Source organism: Lactuca virosa, chromosome 4 (genome assembly GCF_052849685.1).
Source record: "Lactuca virosa cultivar CGN04683 chromosome 4, Lactuca_virosa_CGN04683_v6, whole genome shotgun sequence".
In the NCBI taxonomy this organism is placed as follows: Eukaryota; Viridiplantae; Streptophyta; class Magnoliopsida; order Asterales; family Asteraceae; genus Lactuca; species Lactuca virosa.
The window spans coordinates 29,482,462-29,504,245 of record NC_136429.1 but is presented as its reverse complement, the minus strand read 5'-3'; the positions used below and the strand labels follow the sequence as shown (position 1 = coordinate 29,504,245).

Genomic DNA, 21,784 nt, shown 5'->3' with positions numbered 1-21,784 from the left:
TTACCATTTTTTAAACGTTTAGATGACTTTGATGATTAATATCCTAAAATTCAATTAAAATGCAAACAAGCGAAAAGAAAAATTGCAAAACGAGCTCGGGTTGCCTCCCGAGAAGCGCTTCTTTTTGTTGGAGTCATGAGTCGGATCCTGTACTGCCTCACGTTGAATTTTTAGGAGTTTCCATCACCATTTGCGCCTTTTGAACCTTCCATCGTTTCTTGTATGCTTGAAATCGACTAAGATAAGCCTTTTTAGAAATTTTCCTTTTTAACCTTCACATTACCCTCTTCAAGCTTTCTTTTCACTCCCTTATTTACCACAAGTTTAGGTTCCGCTTTTTCTTCACTCTTTAGCCCCATAGGTTTTACCTTCTTTTCCAAAGTTAGTCGTTTTACTTCTGAAGTAACATCTTCCTCATCACTGGACACTAAATATTCTTCACTCTCTTCACTCAACAAAGATGTTGGAGTTTTGTAAGCAAAAACTTAAAAAACTGTTGGAATGTATGCTCTCGACTTCGTACGTTTGACTTGTTGAATTGAATGAATTTCTTCTTCCATTAACTTTTCCAACTCTTCAAGCTCATTTTCTTCATCTATGTTAAAAACTTCACCTTGAGCATTATTATTTTTAAATCCACCCACCACTCCAAAGGTAACTTCTTCATCTCCAACTCTCAACGTAAGTTTGGACTCACGAATGTCTACGACACCTCAAGCAGTATTGAGTAAAAGGGCGACCAAGAATTATTGGGACATTGGTATCTTCTTTCATATCCAATACGATAAAATCAATTAGGAAAACAAATTTCCCAATTTTCACCAATATATCCTCCACTATGCATCGAGGATGAGTCACTAAATGATTAGCCATGTGAATCGTCATTCTAGTAGCCTTCAAATCTGGAAGATTTAGCTTTTGATAGAACGAGTAAGGCATTAGATTTATGCTTGCCCCAGAATCAACTAAAGCATAAGTCTTCATGTTATTTCCAAATTCACACAGAAGAGTGAGGTGTCCAGGATCTCCCATTTGCTTTGGTAATTCACCCAATATCACTTTAGAACTCTGCACACAAAGGATCACCTTGGAATTCTTCTCTAAATGATGGAGAGTATTGAGTAAGTCTTGCAAAAACTTTGCATATTCAGGAACTTGGGACAATGATTTAATAAAAGTAGTGTTTATTGGAATATCCTTCACTAGCTTTATAAATTTCAAATGTTCCTGCTCCAGTGGGTGAATATTAGCTCGAGATGGAAATGGTAGCGTAGGACGAAAAACTCGAGTATCAGCAAATTTCTTCTGATCAGACCCACCCCACATCGTGAGCTTGAAATGCTTACGTCGTGAGATCATAAATTCAACATAATTTTTTTCTTTGATTTTTGACTTCTTCGGCTATGGTCCAAGCTATGTGGCTCGACTTCGAGGGCTTCTAGGAATTCATAGATGGTGTCTTCTTCAGTTTTGATCACCATTACTTGTGCTTGAGGCTTTTTGTCGGGAATTTTTGGAGAAAGTCGCTCATTAACCAATGTCGTTAATTGTCCAACTTGAGCTTCGATGTTTTGGATTGATGCTTGATGATTCCTTAGCAAAGCTTGCTGGTCCCTCATGAGAATTTGCTGGTCTTTTATCACCGCATCGGTCTCATCATGTCTTTTCTCCGAAGCCTCCATGAATCTAGTGAGCATGGACTCTAAATCGACCTTCTTTTTAGGTGATTGCTCTTTTTGATAAAAGCCTCGGCCAGTTTGCCTAAAATTTTCTTCTTTTTTCTTTTTATACTCATCATATGGCAACCATTCTTTCTTTGGCTTCCTTCAATCTTCATCGTATTTGTCTCCACTAGAGTAGCAAAATTGATCCTTCTTATTCGCGTTCTCATCCAAGTGGCAATCTTTGGTCAAATGTGGACCATTTCATCTTTCACAACAAACTTGAATAACATGTATAGACTGGTCCATCATTGTCATCCTTCGGTCCATAGTGTTCAGCATAGCTAAAACAACAACTATATCTTCAGAAGTTTCACTACCAATTCCTTTCGCTCCATCATGTCTAGGATTGTGGTATTCATGTGAATGTTTGGAAAACTCTTCAACCAATTCCTTAATCTCGTTGGGATTTTTCTTGGTTAACGGTCCTTGAGAGTCAAGGATTTTCCTTCTCATCATGTTTACCCCATTATAGAAGATTGATACTTCTTGTTGCTCATTCAAATCATTTTGGGGACAGTTTCTTATCAATCCTTTGTAGTGTTCCCATGCCTCGTAGAGTGACTCACCCGGTTGTTGCTCAAAATTTGCTATGAATTTCTTGAGTTTAGCAACTTTTGAAGGTGGGCAAAAATGTTCAAGGAATTGTTCACGCATTTGCGCCCAAGTAGTGATTGCACCGGGTGGTAGTGCCTTCAATCAATTTTTAGCAGCTCCCTTAAAGGTAACGGGAAGCATTCTCAAAAGCTCCATCTCTCTTGGAACATTCGAGATGTTGAAGTAATCAGCTATGTCATTGACTTCATCAATGTGTTTGTAAGCATCCTCATGATCATTCCTGGAAAATGGTGATAGGTTTTAGGTAAAACAAATAAACCAGAAAACAATTCCTAAGTTCACATGCAACCTACTTTGGATCTATGTTTTAACTATTGAACATACAACTTTGAATTGCAAAACAAGAACCCTAGAGGAGGAGGCTATTTTCGAAAATAGTAAACTAGGGTTTAGGAGTTACATACCTTTCAATTGTTATAGCAAACAATTGATAATTCCCTTGATCTTGATCTTGATCTTCTTGGAAGCTTAGCACCACAAGTGTAATGCCTCTAATGGAATCACACCCAAGAACTAGCAAGAAGGAAAGTAGAAGAAGAGAGAGGGGAGGGAGTATGCAATTTCGGCCAGGGTTTCTTCCAAAGAACAGAGTGACCTAAAATGTGAGCCAGGAGGCTCCTTAAATAGCTGAGGTATCTAGGGTTTAGGGAAAACCCTAATTATCCTTTGCTTAGGGCCTAAGCAAAACCCAAGGGCCTTATCTGGACCCCTTGGACGAAATCTCTAGGGTTTCCCCTATGGATTTCGTCCACCTCCTTCCAAGGGGGTTCTGGATCCTTCCACTCAACTATTAGTTAATTGCAAACTAGTCCCTGCACTTTATAATTAATTCTTTTAACCCCAAAATTAATTTTGATTAATTTCTGGCTAACTATTAATTAAACATAATGATTTCTAATTAATATATTAATCCACTAACATATTAATAAATCATTTATATATTAATTTATCAATCTTATAAATTAATATCTCTCCTTTCATAATTTCCTTGTCCAGTTGCTAGGTTGAGGGCAACCCAAAAGGACTGTGCTGCTATCAATTCAAGTACATACCAATTATAGTTATGGGCTTAGACACCTAATCCAACAAATGGAACTTCCTTAAGCGCGGAAAGAATATGCCCCTTCAGCTCGAATGTTGCGGTAACAGGAATTGCAGGTTGCACTAGTCCGGGACCGGTGTCCTCTCGGATTCTTTTCTTGTATGCCTCCATGGACATGTTGTCAATATTCGCCATCTCGTCTTTTGGCTTGTCTTCGGGTTCGCTTTCTTCTTTATCATTTTCTGATTCGGAATTAGGTTCGTGAAGATTAGGATTTTGCTCAAAGCTTTCTAACTTGCTTTCGTTCTTTGAGGAATTGCTTGATTCACCCACGTTCTTCCCCTTCTTCTTTCTGAAAACTGATTTAAGATCTTTGAAATGTGACTTCTTTGGTGGGTTGGTTTCTCCTACGTTTTTATCCGTCTTTTACGAATGGCTGACTCTTGATCTTCAAGTGGTGGTATCAAAGGTGTGTTGGATCCACAGGTCATGTACTACTGCAACAAAAACAAAAATAAAAACGTAAAATAGAACAAAAACTACTTAAAAAGTCCTACTGAACAGAAATCCTAAACAGAAACGAAAAACAAAAACAAACGTAAATGACCGAGCTCACATCGTTAGCTTAAGGCCCACGTCGTGAGTTCAGTTCTAAAAAAACTAATGCTCAAAATTAACTTTTTGCAGGTTTTACCCCACAAAAAGGATCTATTAACCTAAAGCAAATAAATTTTTAACTAAATAGCCGTTCCCCGGCAAGGGCGCCAAAAACTTGATGTTCGTAAATATTGCTACACCTATTAATAGTTTTACCAACTATCTAACTAACTATTACGACTTAAGGCAGTGGATCTATTCGCAAATCATATAGCACAATCAGTCGGGTATCGAAATTAGGGAACAGTTTTAATTAACTTATTTATCTACTAAAAATTAATCTAAGAAAAGCAAAAGTTAATTTGGTTTTATCCGATTTTGCAAGTTCAAACAAACTTATTCACTTAACTATCAAATTCAATCAATGACTAAAAACACTTGTGTTTAGTTTGAATCCACTTCTCCTCAATAATTAGCAACTAATTAAGGATAATTCACGTTGGTTGCCAATTGTTATATTATTAATAATTGAAGTCCAAATATACTAATGTTTAACTAATTCATGTGGAACTATGCATGGTCACACATAATTGAACACATAATCAATTATGAATTATGAATGGAGCTATGTAAGATTGATTAAACAAACACAATTATGGTCATAATATATGTTCTCCAGCATAGCTAAATTTAATTACCTTAATTACTTATCTAAGATTTTGTCGATCCTAGCTCTAGCAATTCAGTGGTCACTAAATCACTAGATGTCAAGTTCATGTAATTTAATTATCACTAAGCTACACAAAACATGAATTCAAGCAATTTAAGTATCAAATATTAGCATGCTAGGTATTAACAATCAAACACGAACATTTAACCAACTAGTAAAATCCATAATTTATAAACTAATAAATGAGTTGAAGCTTCATCTAGCTAAACAGAAGCAACTAAATTTAGCTGCTCATGGCTGAAATCAAACAAACAAATTCAATAAATAAAGACATAGTCAAATGTACCAACTTAAAGTAAAGGTTATGATCTTCAATCACTTATTCTTCCTTGGATGCTTAACACTTGAATTCTCTAGCTTGTTTTCCTTCAGAATTCGTCTTCTAAACCGTCCAATATCCAGAAGAATAACTTTCAAAATCGTAAGTGCCAAGGATATATATAGTTTTTGGAAATTACCCTGCTCACGGCGTAAGATAGGTAAGCTCACGTCGTGAGCTCAGTCATAATCTGTATCGGACACGGATTCTATCCTCCGAATGTTTATCTTCAAGAATGTTGATACTCACGTCGTGAGAGGTGATTCCTCACGTCGTGAGGTCGTCTTTTAGTTGAAACATTCATCGTTTAAGCTCCAATCCTCCAAAGTTCCACTTATTGTCGCTTTTGATCCTTTTTCTTCAAGAATGTTCATTTTGGCTGCAAATTACAATTAAATCTTATAAGTACCCTATATATTTGCAAATAACCAAAATATTAATAAAAATGTATTAAAATATTGCCTAAAAATATGTATAAATATGACAATATCAATCATCAGCCTCCAAACCCTCTTTCACCTCAGAAAACCCTAACCTTCGTCCCTTGGTTGATTCTTAGCCATTTTGGAGCAATTCTTGGTTTGGAGAAGAAGTGAAGAAGAAGAAAAAGGTGATCTTTTGAAGAGGCTTGCAAGGACTCATCATCATCATCACCTTACATTGTTCTGTACCCTTGTAAGTGTCAAAGCTTCCTTATTTGTTGTTATTTGTGGCTAGATGTAAGTTTTGTCCCACTTTCCTCCTTGGTTGAGCAAGTTTGAATGAAAGGAGACCATAAAGTTGGCAACTTTATGGGTTATAAGGGCCTTACGAGTGTTATGGAGTTCAAATCTAGTCAATGGTTGGGTTTTGGAACCTTGCATGAAAGTTAGATGTTCTTTTCTTCAAATTTTGACCTAAATGAAATATAGACATGTATTGGACACATATGTCTTAAAAGCATCGACTTTCAAGTGTATTACGGAGGTATAAGACCTTCTGGAAAGTTAGAGTTCAAAGATTAATGGATTAAGGACATAAAATGTTGGGTTTTTGGCTTGAAACTGTGCTCACGACGTGAGACAATGGGTCTCACGATGTGAGGATTGGATGGTCCCTTTTCTTACGAGCTTCTTGCGGCTCATGACGTGAAAAAGGGTAGATCACGTTGTGAGGTCATCTCAAGTGACTTTCCTTAACTGATTTGACTAGGTTGATTCGTAATGACTTGGAATCAGACCGAGTGAGCTCTCACGACGTGACCAAGGCCTGGTCACGACGTGAGGATGGATAGTCGGCATTATGGACTGTTGACTTTGACTTTGACCGTTGACTTTTAGCTTGGGTTGACTTTTGATCAATTTTATTTTTAGAAGGTAGACTTAGGGTTTACCTTGTGTGGATTGATAGGAGGTGTTAAGCACCCATCTTTTGGTGGTAGAGCAGTTAGTTGTGGTCGGCATGGTTTTGAGATGAGTGTTAGTTGGCTTTGTGATTCAGGTGAGTCTCCTCACTGCACTCGGGGGTCGAATGCACCAATACCGACCCATTAGCTTATGTTATATAGGAAGACCAGGAGGTGGCCCTTGGCATTTGTATGAAAGACCTGGAGGTGGTTCCGGGCAAACTGTATGCAAGACCAGGGATCAGACCCTGGTAGATATATGTAGTATGCTCGTTGTCTCTGTGATACTTGCATGGAAGACCATGAGGTGGTTCTTGGCACTTGTCTGTAAGACCTAGGGTTTTATCCCCCTGCCGGACAAGGAAGCCCATGATACGGCTCGTGGCATAATGACAAGACTACGGTTGACACATAGCAATCTCTATTATATGTATGGTATGTGGTATTTTGGGGAATTCACTAAGCTTTGTGCTTATGGTTTCATATTTATGGTTTCAGGTACTTCCGATTCAAAAGAGAAGGGTCCGACGTGACTGCACAACATCCCTCAGAGTTTTTTGCCTTGGCAATTAATGATATTACTCTGATGTTTAAATAATATATTTACTTTGATCGGTTTGGAACAACTCGTTTGTATGATTTTTTGTTTTAAAAATAAAAATTTTACTATGAAATTTTGGTACATTTCAGATGACTTCCTTTGAAGTCATGTCATCCCTATGGTATGTCCGTGCAACCATGAAAAGGGATGTAGTTTTTGTTAAAGGGTTCACAAGTTACACATGAACATTGGATTGGCATAAATGCAGGATGTGTGGTGAAGATGATGTTGATGGCTGATGAACTTCCGGGTATGCCAAGCGGGGAAGTTGCCCCATAATTTTTCAGCAAGTTTTTCAACATGTGCCGATGTGAAATTCTTAGAATGATTTATTCTAAGTGGTGATAGTCTTTTATGGTGCAGTATGATAATTCTATGGCTTTAGAATTATGATTGACGGTGAAGACAATGTTTCCTTTTATGTGGTTACGTTTTTTTATTCATTTATCCAAGGTGGAGATTGTTGAGTTTTGGCTAAATAATGAATAGTGTTTTCCATCCCACATTGCTAGAAGGATGAAAGCTTGGGAGGTCTACAAGCTTATAAAAGAAGACCAATGCTTTGGTTTCAAAGCACCCCAACTAAAATACACTTGAAGTGTTTAGTTCTTTTTCTCTTATTTTAGAGTTTCTTTTCTTGTCTTATAGTATAGAAAGTCTTTGTTAACATTTTGATAAAGTCTCAGTATTTTTGGAGAGGTTTGAGAGATTAATCTATGTGATTGTAACAATTTATCATATAGAGGACCGTTCTCTCTAGAGTCCCGTGGGTTTTTCTCCGGTTTTGAAGTTTCCACGTATATTCTTGTGTCCAATTATTTTTCTCTATTATTGTTATTGGGAGATTGTTGGGAACATTGAGGCTGTTTTTCCTAACAAGGTGTTGTCGTTCGGGAATGCGGAGGCCCATCAAAACTTTGACTTTTGATGATCTAGGTCATCCACGTACAATCCGACTTAAGTGAAAAAACAATGATTTACCAAATTGTCCTTAAATTTACCAACAGATTAACGAAGGAATTTCAAATTTGTTAATTTTCGTCGGTAAACCGTCGGAAGTTGTAATGGATTAATGGCCGATTTTATTCTGTTGCCAAACCGTTGCAAAAAAACGTCGCTAATATCCATATAATTCGTCTTTGGTATTCTGTCGCTAAAATCTGTTGGTAATACTCATCTTTCTAGTAGTGTAATATCTAGTTGCAAGTACGGGTTTATGCATATCATTTTATCTAGCCATTAATAAAATATCATTGTTGTGTCCGTTTGGGCAGTGAAGGGTTCTTTAACCATCAAAGATGCACATTGATGGAAGTAATTCTCTAACAAATGGTTACCAGAATTTGAGGGGTTCTAAAATCATCAATAAGGAAAAGAAGTCCATGATAAGAGATGTTTCTAATCCTCTCGTTGTTAATCATGGTTTGTCTTAACCATGTTATTTCATCATGTTCACTAAGCCACATCTAATATGTAGAATCTACATGTAGCATCTAAAATAAGTTTTGCTCATTGTAATACGTAAGCTACTTATTAAACATCATATTCTTTCGGTCGCCTTTCGGTCGCCTTTTGCTGATAGTTATAGTTTCATGCCCAAGAAGGAAAGCGGCTTAATGAATCTAGTCTTATTAAACAGATGCTTGTGAATGCTTATTACAGATAAATATGCCAATGACCAAATGTATAGAAAAGTCTGATAAAGTTGTTTGCCCACCGATCAAATATCTAAAATACATTTGAAGAAGGAAAAACGACAGTAAATCTATTCGATCTTCTCTCTCTCTCTCTCTCTCTCACACACACCTTTGTGTGTGTGTGGGGGGGGGGGGGGGGGTGTAAGGGAGAACCACACAAACATTTTCAGCAAATATGATTATTTTGTTTGCAAATCGCAATGCATCAACAAGATGACTTTATACAATAGTTATATTTTGTTGTTTCCTTCATGGAAAGGCATTTCAATTCCACAGAGGCTCAATAATGGTCAAAATTTAAAGAATATTGATGCTTCTATGATTATAATGACTCATAACACTACATCTAGATTCAATGTCCTATTTTAAAGTATGTTTTGTGGTCTAATGCACAATATTCATTGGCATTCCTAAACAAATATTTCATGCAAATTGTAGTTAACATGAGGATTGAGATAAACCGAGGTTTTGTGGTCTTACAAAAAAACAAAACAAAAGAAACACTACTCACGGATTGTAATAATCCCAAATATCGTTGCTCATAGGTATGAACTCTATTTTCGGCTTGTGTTTGGCGATCCAATCAATCTGAATTTTTTCTGGTGGTTCTTCCTGCTGGTTTTCTCGACCTTTTTGACCTTGTCTCTCCTTTATTAACTTCATGGCCTATTTAGGATCATCATAAAAAAAGATCATTAGCTATGAACCACTATAAATTCCAATTAAACTGAGAGTAGGAATTTATTTAAAAAACTAAAATATCATTACTTGTTTCATTTCCTTCTTGGCTTCCGCCTTTCTATTCTTGGCCTCCGCCTTTCTATTCTTGGCCTCCGCCTTTCTTGGGAGGCGCATCTGAATCAAAAATAAAATATGGCAATTAGGTTAGAGATCGAAAGCATATAATGATTCAACTGAGAAATACATACAAGGTCCAACTAGAAGCTCAAGTGTCATCTCAAGAACTTGACTATATTATGATTAAAAGGATGTTGTGAGAAACATACATGAAGATAAGAAAAAGAAAAAAAAAATACAACTTATATGAAATACAACCTATGTTTCTTCCCCCTTAATCAATCTGATTCATTAATTGTTATTTTGTCATTTTGATTTTTAAAATGTTTATATGTATGATGATGCCTACGATTATACTAAAATCAAAATTCAAGGTTGAAACTTATCAATGCGCACCTCATCTTCACGAAGAATCATATTAGGTGACCCGTTCTTAACAGGGAATTGGCGATAAGTCTCTGGGCAAATCAGAGCGCCTTCCTCGAGTTGAAGTTCAAGGAGTGCATGGTGGAATTTCTTCAAAAACTCGTCGGAATCGAGCACCGACGCATCGGGGACTTTGCCAGGGAGCTCGGTGTATCCCAAGGTGTTTGACGCGTAGACTAGGGCATCCCAATTGATAGTGAAGAACGCTCTCTTGAGATAATCAGGATCGAATGTCTCTTCCTCTACGCTAACCTTTCTTACAATGATTTTGAGAGGGTAGTTGTTTGTTACTCCCTTGATCTGTGATCTGAGAATATTGTGGGTTAATAGCCTCATCTTCGTGTTCACGTATATGGTGATGGTGTTTTGATATTTGATTTTGAGGTTTTTTAGGAGACAAAGAGGAGGAAAAAAGCATGTTTGTTACGATTTCACTTTGGTAAATCGATGTCAATCTTATTTGGATCGTTTTTCATTAGGATTGCGGTAGAATCGTAATATCAGATCGTAAGATTGTAGAATTGATCGTAAGATCGTTGGTTCGTTAATATATATTTTTAAAAAAATTCAAATATTTTTTAGATTAACTACGTAAAATACCCCTTTTGAATTATTTATCGTTAAATAATATATTAGAAATTTATTTTTTATTTTTAAAGTATTTATTGTTAACTGATGGATAAATATGTATTTTTTATGTTTCAAATTGTTTTTGGTAGGATCTTACGATCCGATTCAATCTTACGATCACGATATTGCAAAACAGAAAATAATCATATATAAGATCCAAATCTTAACAACCTTGGAAAAAAATGATTGAGAAAAATTATGGATGAGAGGATTGTGAGGGATATAGAAGAGGTCCTCCTATATACATGAACTATTCGTGTGAGACTGACTTTTGACTAGCAAAATAGACATCACCCAGTCAAATTTCTATACCACATTTCCTCCGTCTATCTTCTTAATTTTATCAATTATATCTTTTTCATATATAAATAAACATATCAATATTTTCTATCCACACCCATTAACTTTATTATTACAAAATAACCCTTTTGTTTTTCTAAGGACAAATAGGGAAATCTCCAAAAAATCCTAATATTTTACCCTAATTTATGAAAAAAAAAATCCCAAAATAAAATTTATTTACGAAAAAACATAAATTACCGGTAAAAATAACGATTTGACCCATTTTTTCCGGTTTACCGGTTTTATTCCTTACGTGGATCCATTAAAGTTTCATTATTTTACCTTAATTTACGAATAAGTCTTAAACTAAAATTTAGTGATGATTTGACCATTTTCTCCATGTAACATACATTTTACCGTTTTCATTGTTGACATTCTCGTTTAGTCATTAAATAAATTGATAAGATGGATATAATGGGTTATATAATGCTATGTTATTAAATTTGATATCTATCTCATCGGCTCATTTGTAACTATATATCCATGTGAACAATAAAACCAATAAAATGTGCGATTCCAAAAAATAAAAAAGGGCGGAAAATGAGTTGATGTCTAATGAGATGGATATACTGTGTTACATAAGATTAGATAGACAATTCTAAATTTCTTATAAATTTAAAAAATAACGAAGTTGTTGCTAGTTTATGCAATTATTGCAGTATTCATTGGATGTATTTTATATTTCAAAAAAATATACAATACATCAGGATATCAAGTTTTATGGTAAACTGAACATTATATAACCAAACATATACATTTCATCAACTCATTTAATTACTAGGCGTCTAGGTCAGCAATAAAACCGATAAAATGTATGTTATAGGGAAAAAATGGTCAAACCATCACTAAATTTTAGTTTGTGACTTGTTCGTAAATTATGATTAAATAATGAAACTTTAATGGAACCAAGTAAGTAATGAAACCGAAAAACCGAAAAAATGGATAAAATCGTCATTTTTACTGGTAATTCATGTTTTTTTGTAACTAAATTTTAGTTTGAGACTTTTTCATATGACTTTTCTGAAGTATTCTCAAACATCCAAAAATTATATGTAAACTAGTGTAAAATCCCATGCGCTGCATGGGTTAGATGGGTGTTTATTACCTATTGTTTTTTTTGTCACATGGGAACTTTTAGAAGCCAGTAAACATATTACACTTTTAACTCTCCTGGATTAATTGATCCAATCCAGAAAAAAAACTAAAATAAATCAATTCATCTGTATACATTAAAACCCATGTTCATGGCTAAGATTGTAAAGATATGAGTTCCTTATGAATGTTTAATCCCAACTCATTACACATTCTACTGAAAGTTGTTTACTTTCCAGAAATTCACAATTAGATATTCTTTTTCCAATTTGCTATAAATTTGCATCATATAAATATATTCCTAAAGTTTAAATTTTTGTTCCTTTTTAGGTTTTGACATAACAGAAAAAGGTAAACTGCAAATTGAACCATGTTAAACCCAAATTATTCATGTTCTACCTACATATGTTTGTGTTATAATTAGCTATCTTAGCATACTTAATAACTAAGGGAAAAAAATAACCACACAACCTTCTTTTCTCTAGCATTGGCCAACTTGTTCAACTTTTTTGCTCTTCCTTTCTTTTGGGCATCTTACTCTACCTGTGAAACAATCAAATAACGTTCTAATTAACCTCGATAATTTCTAGATTCATGGTATTATTACTATTTAAAATAGTAATAAATATTTATTTTAATGTTTTATTAATTACTATTTTATATGTAAATTTACAAACATCCTTAAAAAATAATGTGACTTTTGCAAACTTAAAGTTAAGATCTCTTGTTCTATGTTAAAAAAAAGATATAGTTAACTTCATTTTATTATTTTGTAATTAAATTTGTTACATATAATAGTTCACTAATTACTTGCAATAACAGTTCTAAAACTACATTAAAACAACCATTTAAATATATGTTAATAAGATTTTAAGTTATTTATAAATATTCCTTTAAGTATATGTTAATAAGATTGTAAGTTATTTGTAAATATTTATATTTTTAATAAAAGAATATTGTTGATATCTTATAAATATTACTTTTGAGCAGCAAAAAACATATATGATTCAATCTGATCATGTTTAGTTCAACCATAACCAGGTAATTTAAGATTACGAGTGCATTTCCTCTTTAAAATTGGAAGTCATCCTTAAATTCTGAAATGAGCATGCAAAAATGAGCCACTTTTTTTACATTTCCATTAGGTACTTAAACTTTGTGAGGTGCCGTTAAATTCCTTCTATAAATGCAAGAAATAGCAATGTATTTTCATTGTGTTTTTTTAATAGAATCCCACTTTTAGTTACCTCCAAAAATTAACATTGATGACATTAGGCATAAACTATCTCCACCTGAAGAGTAAACCCAAACATCTATGGGAAATTAAGAAAGTGAATATCATTAAGCGAACTGAGGATCACGAGACTTAAAAAGACAAATTTTGTAACATAACTCAACAATAGAAACATGAAAGATGGCTACTTTAAGCAAACAACCAAACCCCTCAAGATAAGAAAACAAAGTCTTGATCTTTAGATTCATCAATTCTCGTATGACCCTATTCAATGTTCTTTGTAGTTATATGTACACATGTATGGGTTCCATCCATGAACAACAAAAGAAGAGCAGTGAGATCAAGATTCAAAAAAGACACAACTTGTATACAAGAGCCTAAAACAACAATCTGCAACCATGGTAGACGGGCATCTTAAAGTTTACATTTGGGTCTCCATTAGCCTTAATGAGTAATATGCAACCATGGTGGAGGGGTATCTTAAAGTTTACATTTAGGTCTCCATCAACATCCCTTGTACAACATCAACTCACAATAGTTTTATAAATACACATTCACAACGTATAACCATAGCTATCTATGAAGATATTATTTATCTAAAAGGGCGGGTAGTTGCTCACCTTGAAGTACTGATGTAAGGTAAGCATCAAAAGGAGTGAACTTTCTTGTTCCTTATTATGTCCTCAAAGTTGTCAACACAATAAAGAACACTTTTAGTAATCAAAGGGCAATGTATTGAGAATTAAACAGGTGACTAAGAATCTTGTGTAATCCATAATGGAGTAAAACCAATATTACCAGTTCTTTGAAGCATTTCATCAAGCACTTGATGTGCATCTTCAAATCTACAATATTTTCACCGTTCTTAGGTCCACAACCACTCTTCCTAGAGATCCTACAGAGGACAAACGCATCATGCAAAAATAGAAAAGACACCATGACAAAATCATATGAAGAGAAACTAAAAAGAATATGCAAGATTATATTATAACAAAGCCATAAGAATCACAAAATTATAGTCACCTTTAAAATTCCAGTCTTTTTCAGCTCCAAAATTCACACCTTCTTCCTAATTCCACCAAATTAACAGTGCAAGCCTCAAATTTCTTTACAGGCTTCACAGCAACGGTTACCTTTTGTATAAATTTTCAATTTCATCCTTCAAATTGTAAGAAGATTGTTTTCTTTTGCAATTTCATCTTATGTCATAAATCTCAACTGGGAAAAAGAAACACCAATTAGGTATCAGAAATTCTGAACTCTTTATCAAAAAAAAAATCATGTGGTGAATATACTCAACAGGATAGCCTTTGCAGTCCTAAAAGTGGTTATAGGTGATATTCTAGGGTTTCGAGACTTCGGTGTTGTTGTTTGTTTTTCTGAGGAAAAATGTATGCAGTCTGTGGACCACATCTACAAACCTCTACAGTAGAAGATGTGGACCAAACGTCTGCAGTATGAAAGAAAAAGACTGTTTGTTTTTTAATATCTGCAGGCTGCTAGAATAGACTAAAATCTAATTAAACTGTTTTTTATAACTTAAAAGAGTTTTTCAATAATTTTATGACTTAATTATAGATAACTAACAAATGTAGATCGACTTTTATGTATTATTGTATAAAAAGTGAAAATAAAATTGTACGAATTAACGTATATATTTGATGAAAACCAACAAACTTTGGTCGCACAGATATACCTAAACATTGTAATTAAGGATAAAAGAATTGAACACATAAATGGATGAAAAGAAACTTCGATTTTAAACGAAAGTTTCATTTTATCTTTTCAATTAAATTAATTAAAAACTGCTCATAAATATTTATCCCAAGAAATGAATGATATTGCATTAAATAATGTTTTATAAAATTTGGCACAAAAAGTATAAAACAATATTCTGATTTTTTTTTTCATATCTATATAAACAATTCTAACGACCATTATCATAATTAAATTTTTATTTAAATTTGTCACAAAAGTCATGATTGTGTCGTCAAACATTTTTTTTTAAGTATTGTAATTTTTTTTTACAAATTGTTTATCATAGATAAAGTTGGAATAAATCTAATTTAAAAAAAACAAAAAAAAAACTATGATATATGTGTTTTTTTAGGCTAAAAAAAGTCTGAAGATATTTCAAGACTCTCATCCACATCTGCGCCAAAAAGATGACACACATACCTTTTTAGGTCTACAGTCTTTAAAAAAAACAAATAATCTACAAAGCCTAATGTTTGTGCGTAGTCTGTGCGGCGCTGTCAGAAGATGGCAAGAAGATCTACACACAAAAAACAAATAACACGTTAATTCAAATCGAATATGAACCCCTACTTCCATCTTCCTTAAGCGCATAGAGGCAACAACAATTTGATTTCCTTCACTTCTGATGAACACAAACCTGTCACAAATCTAACAAAACTAAAAGAGAAGAGAGGGAGAAAGGGTTTTATAGAAAAAAGGACCTTACATCGCATCTATGTATTCATCTTCTTAGCATTTCAGTCCGTTAAAATCGACAACCTTGTAGATGATTGAAATCGGCATATGATATTTACATAAATAGGCTGGAACCCTCCAAATTAAAAAGACGAACAAAAAGTGAAATAGGACAACGAATTGAGCCAACAGTGGAGATCGATCGATCGGTGGTGACGGTGGTCACGACTACGGAGAATGCGGCGATCCAATTTTTTTTCGAGAAATTTGAAATCAAGAATAAAGAACCAATGGTGGAACTCAACTTTGATAGAGAAAGGAGGGGAAGACAGATTTCACGCAAGGAACGACATAACTTTAAATTTATATATATAATAAAAGCACAACAGGCTTATGAACAATACCCGAGTTGGGTACTGTTCAAAACTCGGTTGGCTCAACTTCTTCCACTGGGGTTAATCCATCCACTGACTCGGCCGACTCTTTACTTCACATATTCAAACTGTTTCTCTCAGAACTGAAGATTTGCGTCTGCTGCTCCACCACCTCCCCTACGTGCCTTCAAATCTTCAATCGTCAAGACTTTCAGGAATTTGGTGAAGTCGGCACCATCGTCTGCTTCAGTTGTCACCGATGAATAGATAAAAAGAAAATTGTTGGAATATATTCACCCTGTTCCGACCCTCATCAATACACAGTCTTTTTAAAGCCCTAAAATTTCTTGCTGGTTTTCTCTTCCGACTCCAGACGTTCCCAACGCACGAACCTCAGTTCTTCTTCTCCTCACGATCTCAGTATTTACTGTTACAACATTCCTTTGAAGAACACCAACCAAGGTAAATTTATTCATCGGTTTTCTTCAATTCTTCTTGTGTTTGGAAAAATCTAGCTCTTTTTTTACATCTAAATTCTATTCTTGGAGCAGAATTTTATGATTTTACTGAGAAGGAGAATGTCAAAGATGAATCAGATGGAATTATTCAAACAATCATAGGTGTTACCGAAAAACCCTACCCATTGTCTGTCTCTTTTCTGTAATCAGCAACCCATCCACCGTCGATGTCAGCTCCTCCGTCCGTCACCAACCATCACCATATCTCCCTTCAAACCTATAGTTGGTACATCACCGCTTTTCTTTCTTCTTCTTCATGATGGGTTCAAATTTTCACAAATTTTGTTTATGGCTTGGTTGCAGGTTTTATGAAGACTTGAATCCCATTAGTACTTTAGCCTCTCACGTTCACCACTTTTCTTTCTTCTTTTTCTTCTTGATGGGTTCAATTCATCTCAATCCTTCTTCTCTACTTTGGCTTATGCAATTTTTTTTTATCATATCCCTTTGGTGTTGTTGCTGTTGGCACTCCCATTGTCCCTGCAGAAGTAAAGGAACATGTTGATAAGTAAATAATTATCTTATTTAAATCTTAAAAATTTAGAAATTTTATTGTGACAGATGGCGAAGATGGGTATGGAATGTCGAATTTGGAAGAGGCTTTTGGTTTCCCGAAGATTCTCATCCTAACATTGGAGAAGTAGCGGAGGGAAGACTGGATTCGGATGTTGCTGGATTGAAGGAAAAAATCGGGGGTGGAAAATCCACATTTATACGCTAGGTATGCATTGATTGAATTTAATTTTTATTATTTGGTTGAATATCTTTTTGAAATTATGAACTTTTAAATTATTTTTACAAGGTTGGTGTGAACATACTTAAAAGGTTTATGTTTTTCATATCCCAAAGTAGCAAATATCCTTGAACCCACAAACCTCCAAATACTTAAATCTTAAAAGGTAGTTGCCTTGGAGAAATTAGAAATCCTTCAGCGGTATATTAATTTTTACCTGCCTGATTTCTATATTTTCTTGCAAAATCATAACAAACCTTGTGCCTAAATGTCATTTTTGGCTCTTTCTCCAGCCACTCTGAAGTTGTATATAAAATACAATTTTTAAAGTAAATGTTATATTTCCACTTTAACAATGTTAAAACTAAATTGGCATATTGCTTCCTTCATTGCCTTCTCATTTGCCAGTTTCACAGGCTATATACACTATCGTGTTGGCAAATAAGAAGCCACTTCATAAAAATAGATGTTATTTTCATAAATACGTTTGATGTCATGTAGGTTATTGAGAAACTATGCCAGTTTTAACACATTGCTAAATTGGAAATAACACATGCTAAATCAAAGAATAAAACATAATGGTTAAACCGCAAAATGACAAAAATATAATGGTTTTTATGTAGATTACCCTTACTTATATCATGAGTTTTTTTTATAATATTCAAATTTGATTTCCTCAGGTTGTTGCTAAAATCACAGCAATTGCATTTGCCCTAGCAAAAGATGCATTCACTAGCGTCTTATAGAATGTGAGTCATAAACTATCATTATCTTCAGCACATAATGCACTTGGTAGCAGCCAATCAGCCATAAAAGAAAACTACAAGAACACAAGAACTTTCAAGGGGGCAATCCCCACTATCTTTGATTCAATGATTTAAAACAGAAATGAAAGAAGAAACACCAGGCATCTGACACTTTGCTGATTGGGTTAATCCAAAATGCCAATGGAAGATATCGACATCAAAAAGAAACCACAACCATTTCCTCTGTTTTTTCATGACTCTGTACATTTTTGGGAAGTTTGGTTTTCAAATCAGGGATTATGTTAGTTGTTATTGCTTTTGTTGTCTGGAATTCATAACACCTAGGTTTAGAAGACCAAAAGGAATAAACAACTTGGCTTCTTATATTTTAAAAGTTATAGAATTATAACTTTTTTACTATCAGTAATTGGGAAACTATCAGAATAAACTTTATAAACACTTTTCGGGGTTCAATTTCGCTTTTTTACAGCAGTTGATAATTTGAAGTATATCGCTTTTTTACAGCAGTTGATAATTTCGCTTTTTTAGCATGAATTCACTGTATGTAGGTGTGTGCGTACAACCCTTTTCATTATTTTCTAAATTTATGCTAGATGAGGAATTACGCTTCCTTCTTCGACTAGGACCGACAATAAGTAGGCATCGAACCGATAAATTACATACAGTTTCGATACACACGAAAGACATTCCATGTACCACTTATGTCCAAAACCTACATTCGAACTTATGCTATAAAATATATAAATGTTGCAAAATTAATTCTCCAAAAAAAAAAAAAAAACACACACACACCAGTGACCCGTTGCGTAGCATGGGCTTTCTCCTGGTTACTTTAATTTCACTTCCTTTTCTTTTGAAACATTATTTAATTTTATATGTTAAATGATGCTATTTACTTAAAATTTTGGTAATATATATGATGACTAAAATTGTAGAGTAAATATTGATGACAAGTGATATTCTAGAGTAAATATTAATAATATGCGATATAATAAAAATACCTATATTTTTTTTTTGCAAATTACATTATTAAATACATAATGTCAAAATATTTATTATAATATTATTATTGATATTACTAATATTATTTTTACTTTTATTATAATATTGTTATGCTTAAGTTTTTTCTTATATTTTTTACTAGTTGATAGACCCGTGTATACTTGAGTTGACAACTTAGAAAATCAAACTATATTAGTAAAATATAAAAAAAATTAATACAATACTAAAATACGATGAAAAATAGAAATACAAAAGATTATGATAGTAGAATAGTGAAAATATATGACATTAATCTTTATTTGCTTCTATCGAAAAATTATTCTTTCAAGGTATTGTATTTTATTAAATGTACGCATAAAAAGCCACAAAAACACGAAGAAATAGTTTCCAACTATATCCCTTAAGACCCTCCAAGGAGTAAAGATCTCCATTATAACTCCAAAAATAGTAAAAGCACAACATGGATTAAGCAATAAGCTCTTAATCCCTAAAGTTCTTTCGTCCAAAATTCAGTTCTTGGCCCAAATAATATTCTAAGTCATAAAGTTTCCAACTCTATGACTTTGCATTGCTATAAAGTGTCCAAATCTTAAACCCTAACATTTCACAATGTTCTAAGCCACATAATACACACATGGAGGAAAGTGAAGGTTCAAGATCCCATTTTTACAACTCTAAACATCCCAAAACATCCAAAAAGGCAACTCATTTGGTCTAGAGTAGTCCAAACTCACCTAGACCAAGAATATGGGACTAAAAACTCATAACATCTAAAACTAGCAAGATCTAAAGAGATAATCATCAAGTTCAAAACTTTGTACCTTCTGGATTGTTCAAGAAGTGTAAAACTCATATCTACCAAGCATGGAGCTCCTTCATTGCTTTCCAATGGCTTCCTTCCTTCTACAATGGACACCAAACACCAAAAATAGGCTCAAAAAACCATCAATGGAGATTAGGGTTTGTAAGGGATGAAGTGGGCAATGGAGGTTAATGAGGGAAAAGGTCTTGGGAGTTAATGATGCTTAAATAGGGCTCAAACCCTAAAAATTAGGGTTTTCACCAACAACGGCTACCATGTCGTCACACCTATAGCCACGTTGTGGCAGTCATTAAAAGCATGTGGCCAATAAAATACTACTACACAGTGGTGAGACTTCAGCACGCCGTGACCACCCATAATAACATTTGACATTTATAAATTAAATTTATGTATGGAACGGGTGTTACAATTCCCCCCACTTGAATCAGACTACATCTTCGAAGTCCTCAACCGCGAATAACTCAGGGTAGTGCTCACGCATCTCTGCCTCGGGTTCCTAAGTCCGCTCGAAACCTTTCTGATGCTGCCACTGGACCTTGACCAAAGGTACCAGATTGTTGTGCAAGGCCTTCGTCTTCCTATCCAAAATCGTCACTGGTCTCTTAACATAGTTCAGACGATCATCAACCTGAATCATCAGCCACACACTTCCGAAGTTGAGAAACATGGAAGGTGTTGTGAATCTGACTGAGCTCCTTATGCAAATCCAACCGATAGGCTACCCTGCCTACCCTAGCTAATACTCGAAATGGCCCGACATATCGGGGACCAAATTACTCAAGCCTATTACACCATTCCAGGGTGATACCTTCAGTAAAACCATATCACCGACCTGGAATTCCAACTCCGATCGACGCCTGTCAGTATAACTTTTCTGACGACTCTGAGCTGTCTGCAACCTCTACCTGATCTTTTGAATAAGTTTCATCATCTGAAGAACCACCCCAGTCTTTCCCATGTCCCTGTGACCAACCTCTCCCTAACAGACTGGGGTACGACACTTCCTCCCATAGAGAAGCTCAAATGTCGGCATACCGATACCAGAGTGATAACTATTATTGTAAGAAAACTCAGTTAGGGGAAGGTAGGAGTCCCAACTCCCACCGACATCTATGACACAAGCTCTTAACATATCCTCAAGTGTTTAAATGGTCCTCTCACTTTGGCCGTCAGTCAACAGATGATAAGAAGTGCTAAAATGCAACCTCATGCCCAGCTCCTTGTGGAACCTCTGCAAAAATTGAGAAGTGAACCGAACATCTCGATCCGATCTAATAGAAACATGAACATCATGATGGGTGACGATCTCGCTCACATAAACATCAGTCAATTTCCCGGCTAAGGAGCTCTTCCGAATAGCTAAGAAGTTGGCACTCTTAGTCAGACGATCCACTATAACCCAAATCGCATCGAACCCCTTAGTCCTCCGAGGTAACTTGGTGATGAAATCCATGGTGATCGGTTCCTATTTCCACATGGGAACCTCCAAAGGCTAAATCTTGCCATGCGGCCTCTGGTGCTCGGCCTTGACCATCCTACAGGTCAAGCACCTCTCAACATACCAGGCTATCTCCCTCTTTATACACGACCACCAGTAACTAAGCCTCAGATCCTCATACATCTTGGTCGCTGCAGAGTGTATCGAAAATATGGACTTATGTGTCTCCTCCAAAACAGTCTGCTTGACCCCACTAAAATCTGGTACCCAAACCCGACCGCACTGGGTCAACAGTCGACAACTATCGGTGGATAACATATCGATCTTGCCCGTGATTCACTCCCGCTTTCAATTCTCCTTCTTGACACCCTTGGCTTGAGCCTCCCTAACCCAATTCAGCAGTGGAGAATCAATCAAAATCCTCATACGTAGGCTCCCAATAGAAGAACTAGCCGACTTGGGGCT

The 21,784-nt window shown here is 34.9% G+C and overlaps 1 protein-coding gene, 1 long non-coding RNA gene and 1 other non-coding gene across 4 annotated transcripts; 2 read left to right on the top strand and 1 right to left on the bottom strand.

Moving 5' to 3' along the window:
* The first annotated feature begins 2,223 nt into the window (after positions 1 to 2,223).
* LOC145110409 (small nucleolar RNA R71) lies at positions 2,224 to 2,330 on the top strand. Its single transcript, XR_013709789.1, has one exon. It is a non-coding gene; the product is annotated as a small nucleolar RNA R71 (small nucleolar RNA).
* A 90-nt stretch (positions 2,331 to 2,420) lies between these two features.
* On the bottom strand, positions 2,421 to 10,305 carry LOC145104229 (uncharacterized). Its single transcript, XM_079041501.1, has 5 exons — positions 9,904 to 10,305; positions 9,478 to 9,564; positions 9,221 to 9,375; positions 3,461 to 3,733; positions 2,421 to 2,559 (listed from the first exon to the last, which is right to left on the bottom strand). Exons 1-5 carry the CDS (start codon positions 10,267 to 10,269, stop codon positions 2,421 to 2,423), a joined length of 1,020 nt encoding a protein of 339 aa, XP_078897627.1. The 5' UTR covers positions 10,270 to 10,305.
* A 5,743-nt stretch (positions 10,306 to 16,048) lies between these two features.
* Positions 16,049 to 18,494, top strand: LOC145103843 (uncharacterized). 2 transcript variants are annotated; one of them, XR_013706894.1, is made up of 5 exons: positions 16,049 to 16,500; positions 16,590 to 16,782; positions 16,860 to 17,044; positions 17,118 to 17,277; positions 17,970 to 18,494. It is a non-coding gene; the product is annotated as an uncharacterized LOC145103843 (long non-coding RNA). The 2 variants fall into 2 exon arrangements; XR_013706892.1 differs by having other exon boundaries at positions 16,860 to 17,277.
* The last annotated feature ends 3,290 nt before the right edge of the window (positions 18,495 to 21,784 follow it).

What these genes read in the sequence shown, in the direction of transcription:
- LOC145104229 (XM_079041501.1), bottom strand. Translation starts at nt 10,269, where the DNA reads ATGAGGCTATTAACCCACAATATTCTCAGATCACAGATCAAGGGAGTA. An exon ending in TGATTCTTCGTGAAGATGAG is followed by an intron (nt 9,565 to 9,903) that starts GTGCGCATTGAT and finishes TTTTTGATTCAG; the next exon opens with ATGCGCCTCCCAAGAAAGGC. An exon ending in GCAACATTCGAGCTGAAGGG is followed by an intron (nt 2,560 to 3,460) that starts GCATATTCTTTC and finishes ACCATTTTCCAG; the next exon opens with GAATGATCATGAGGATGCTT.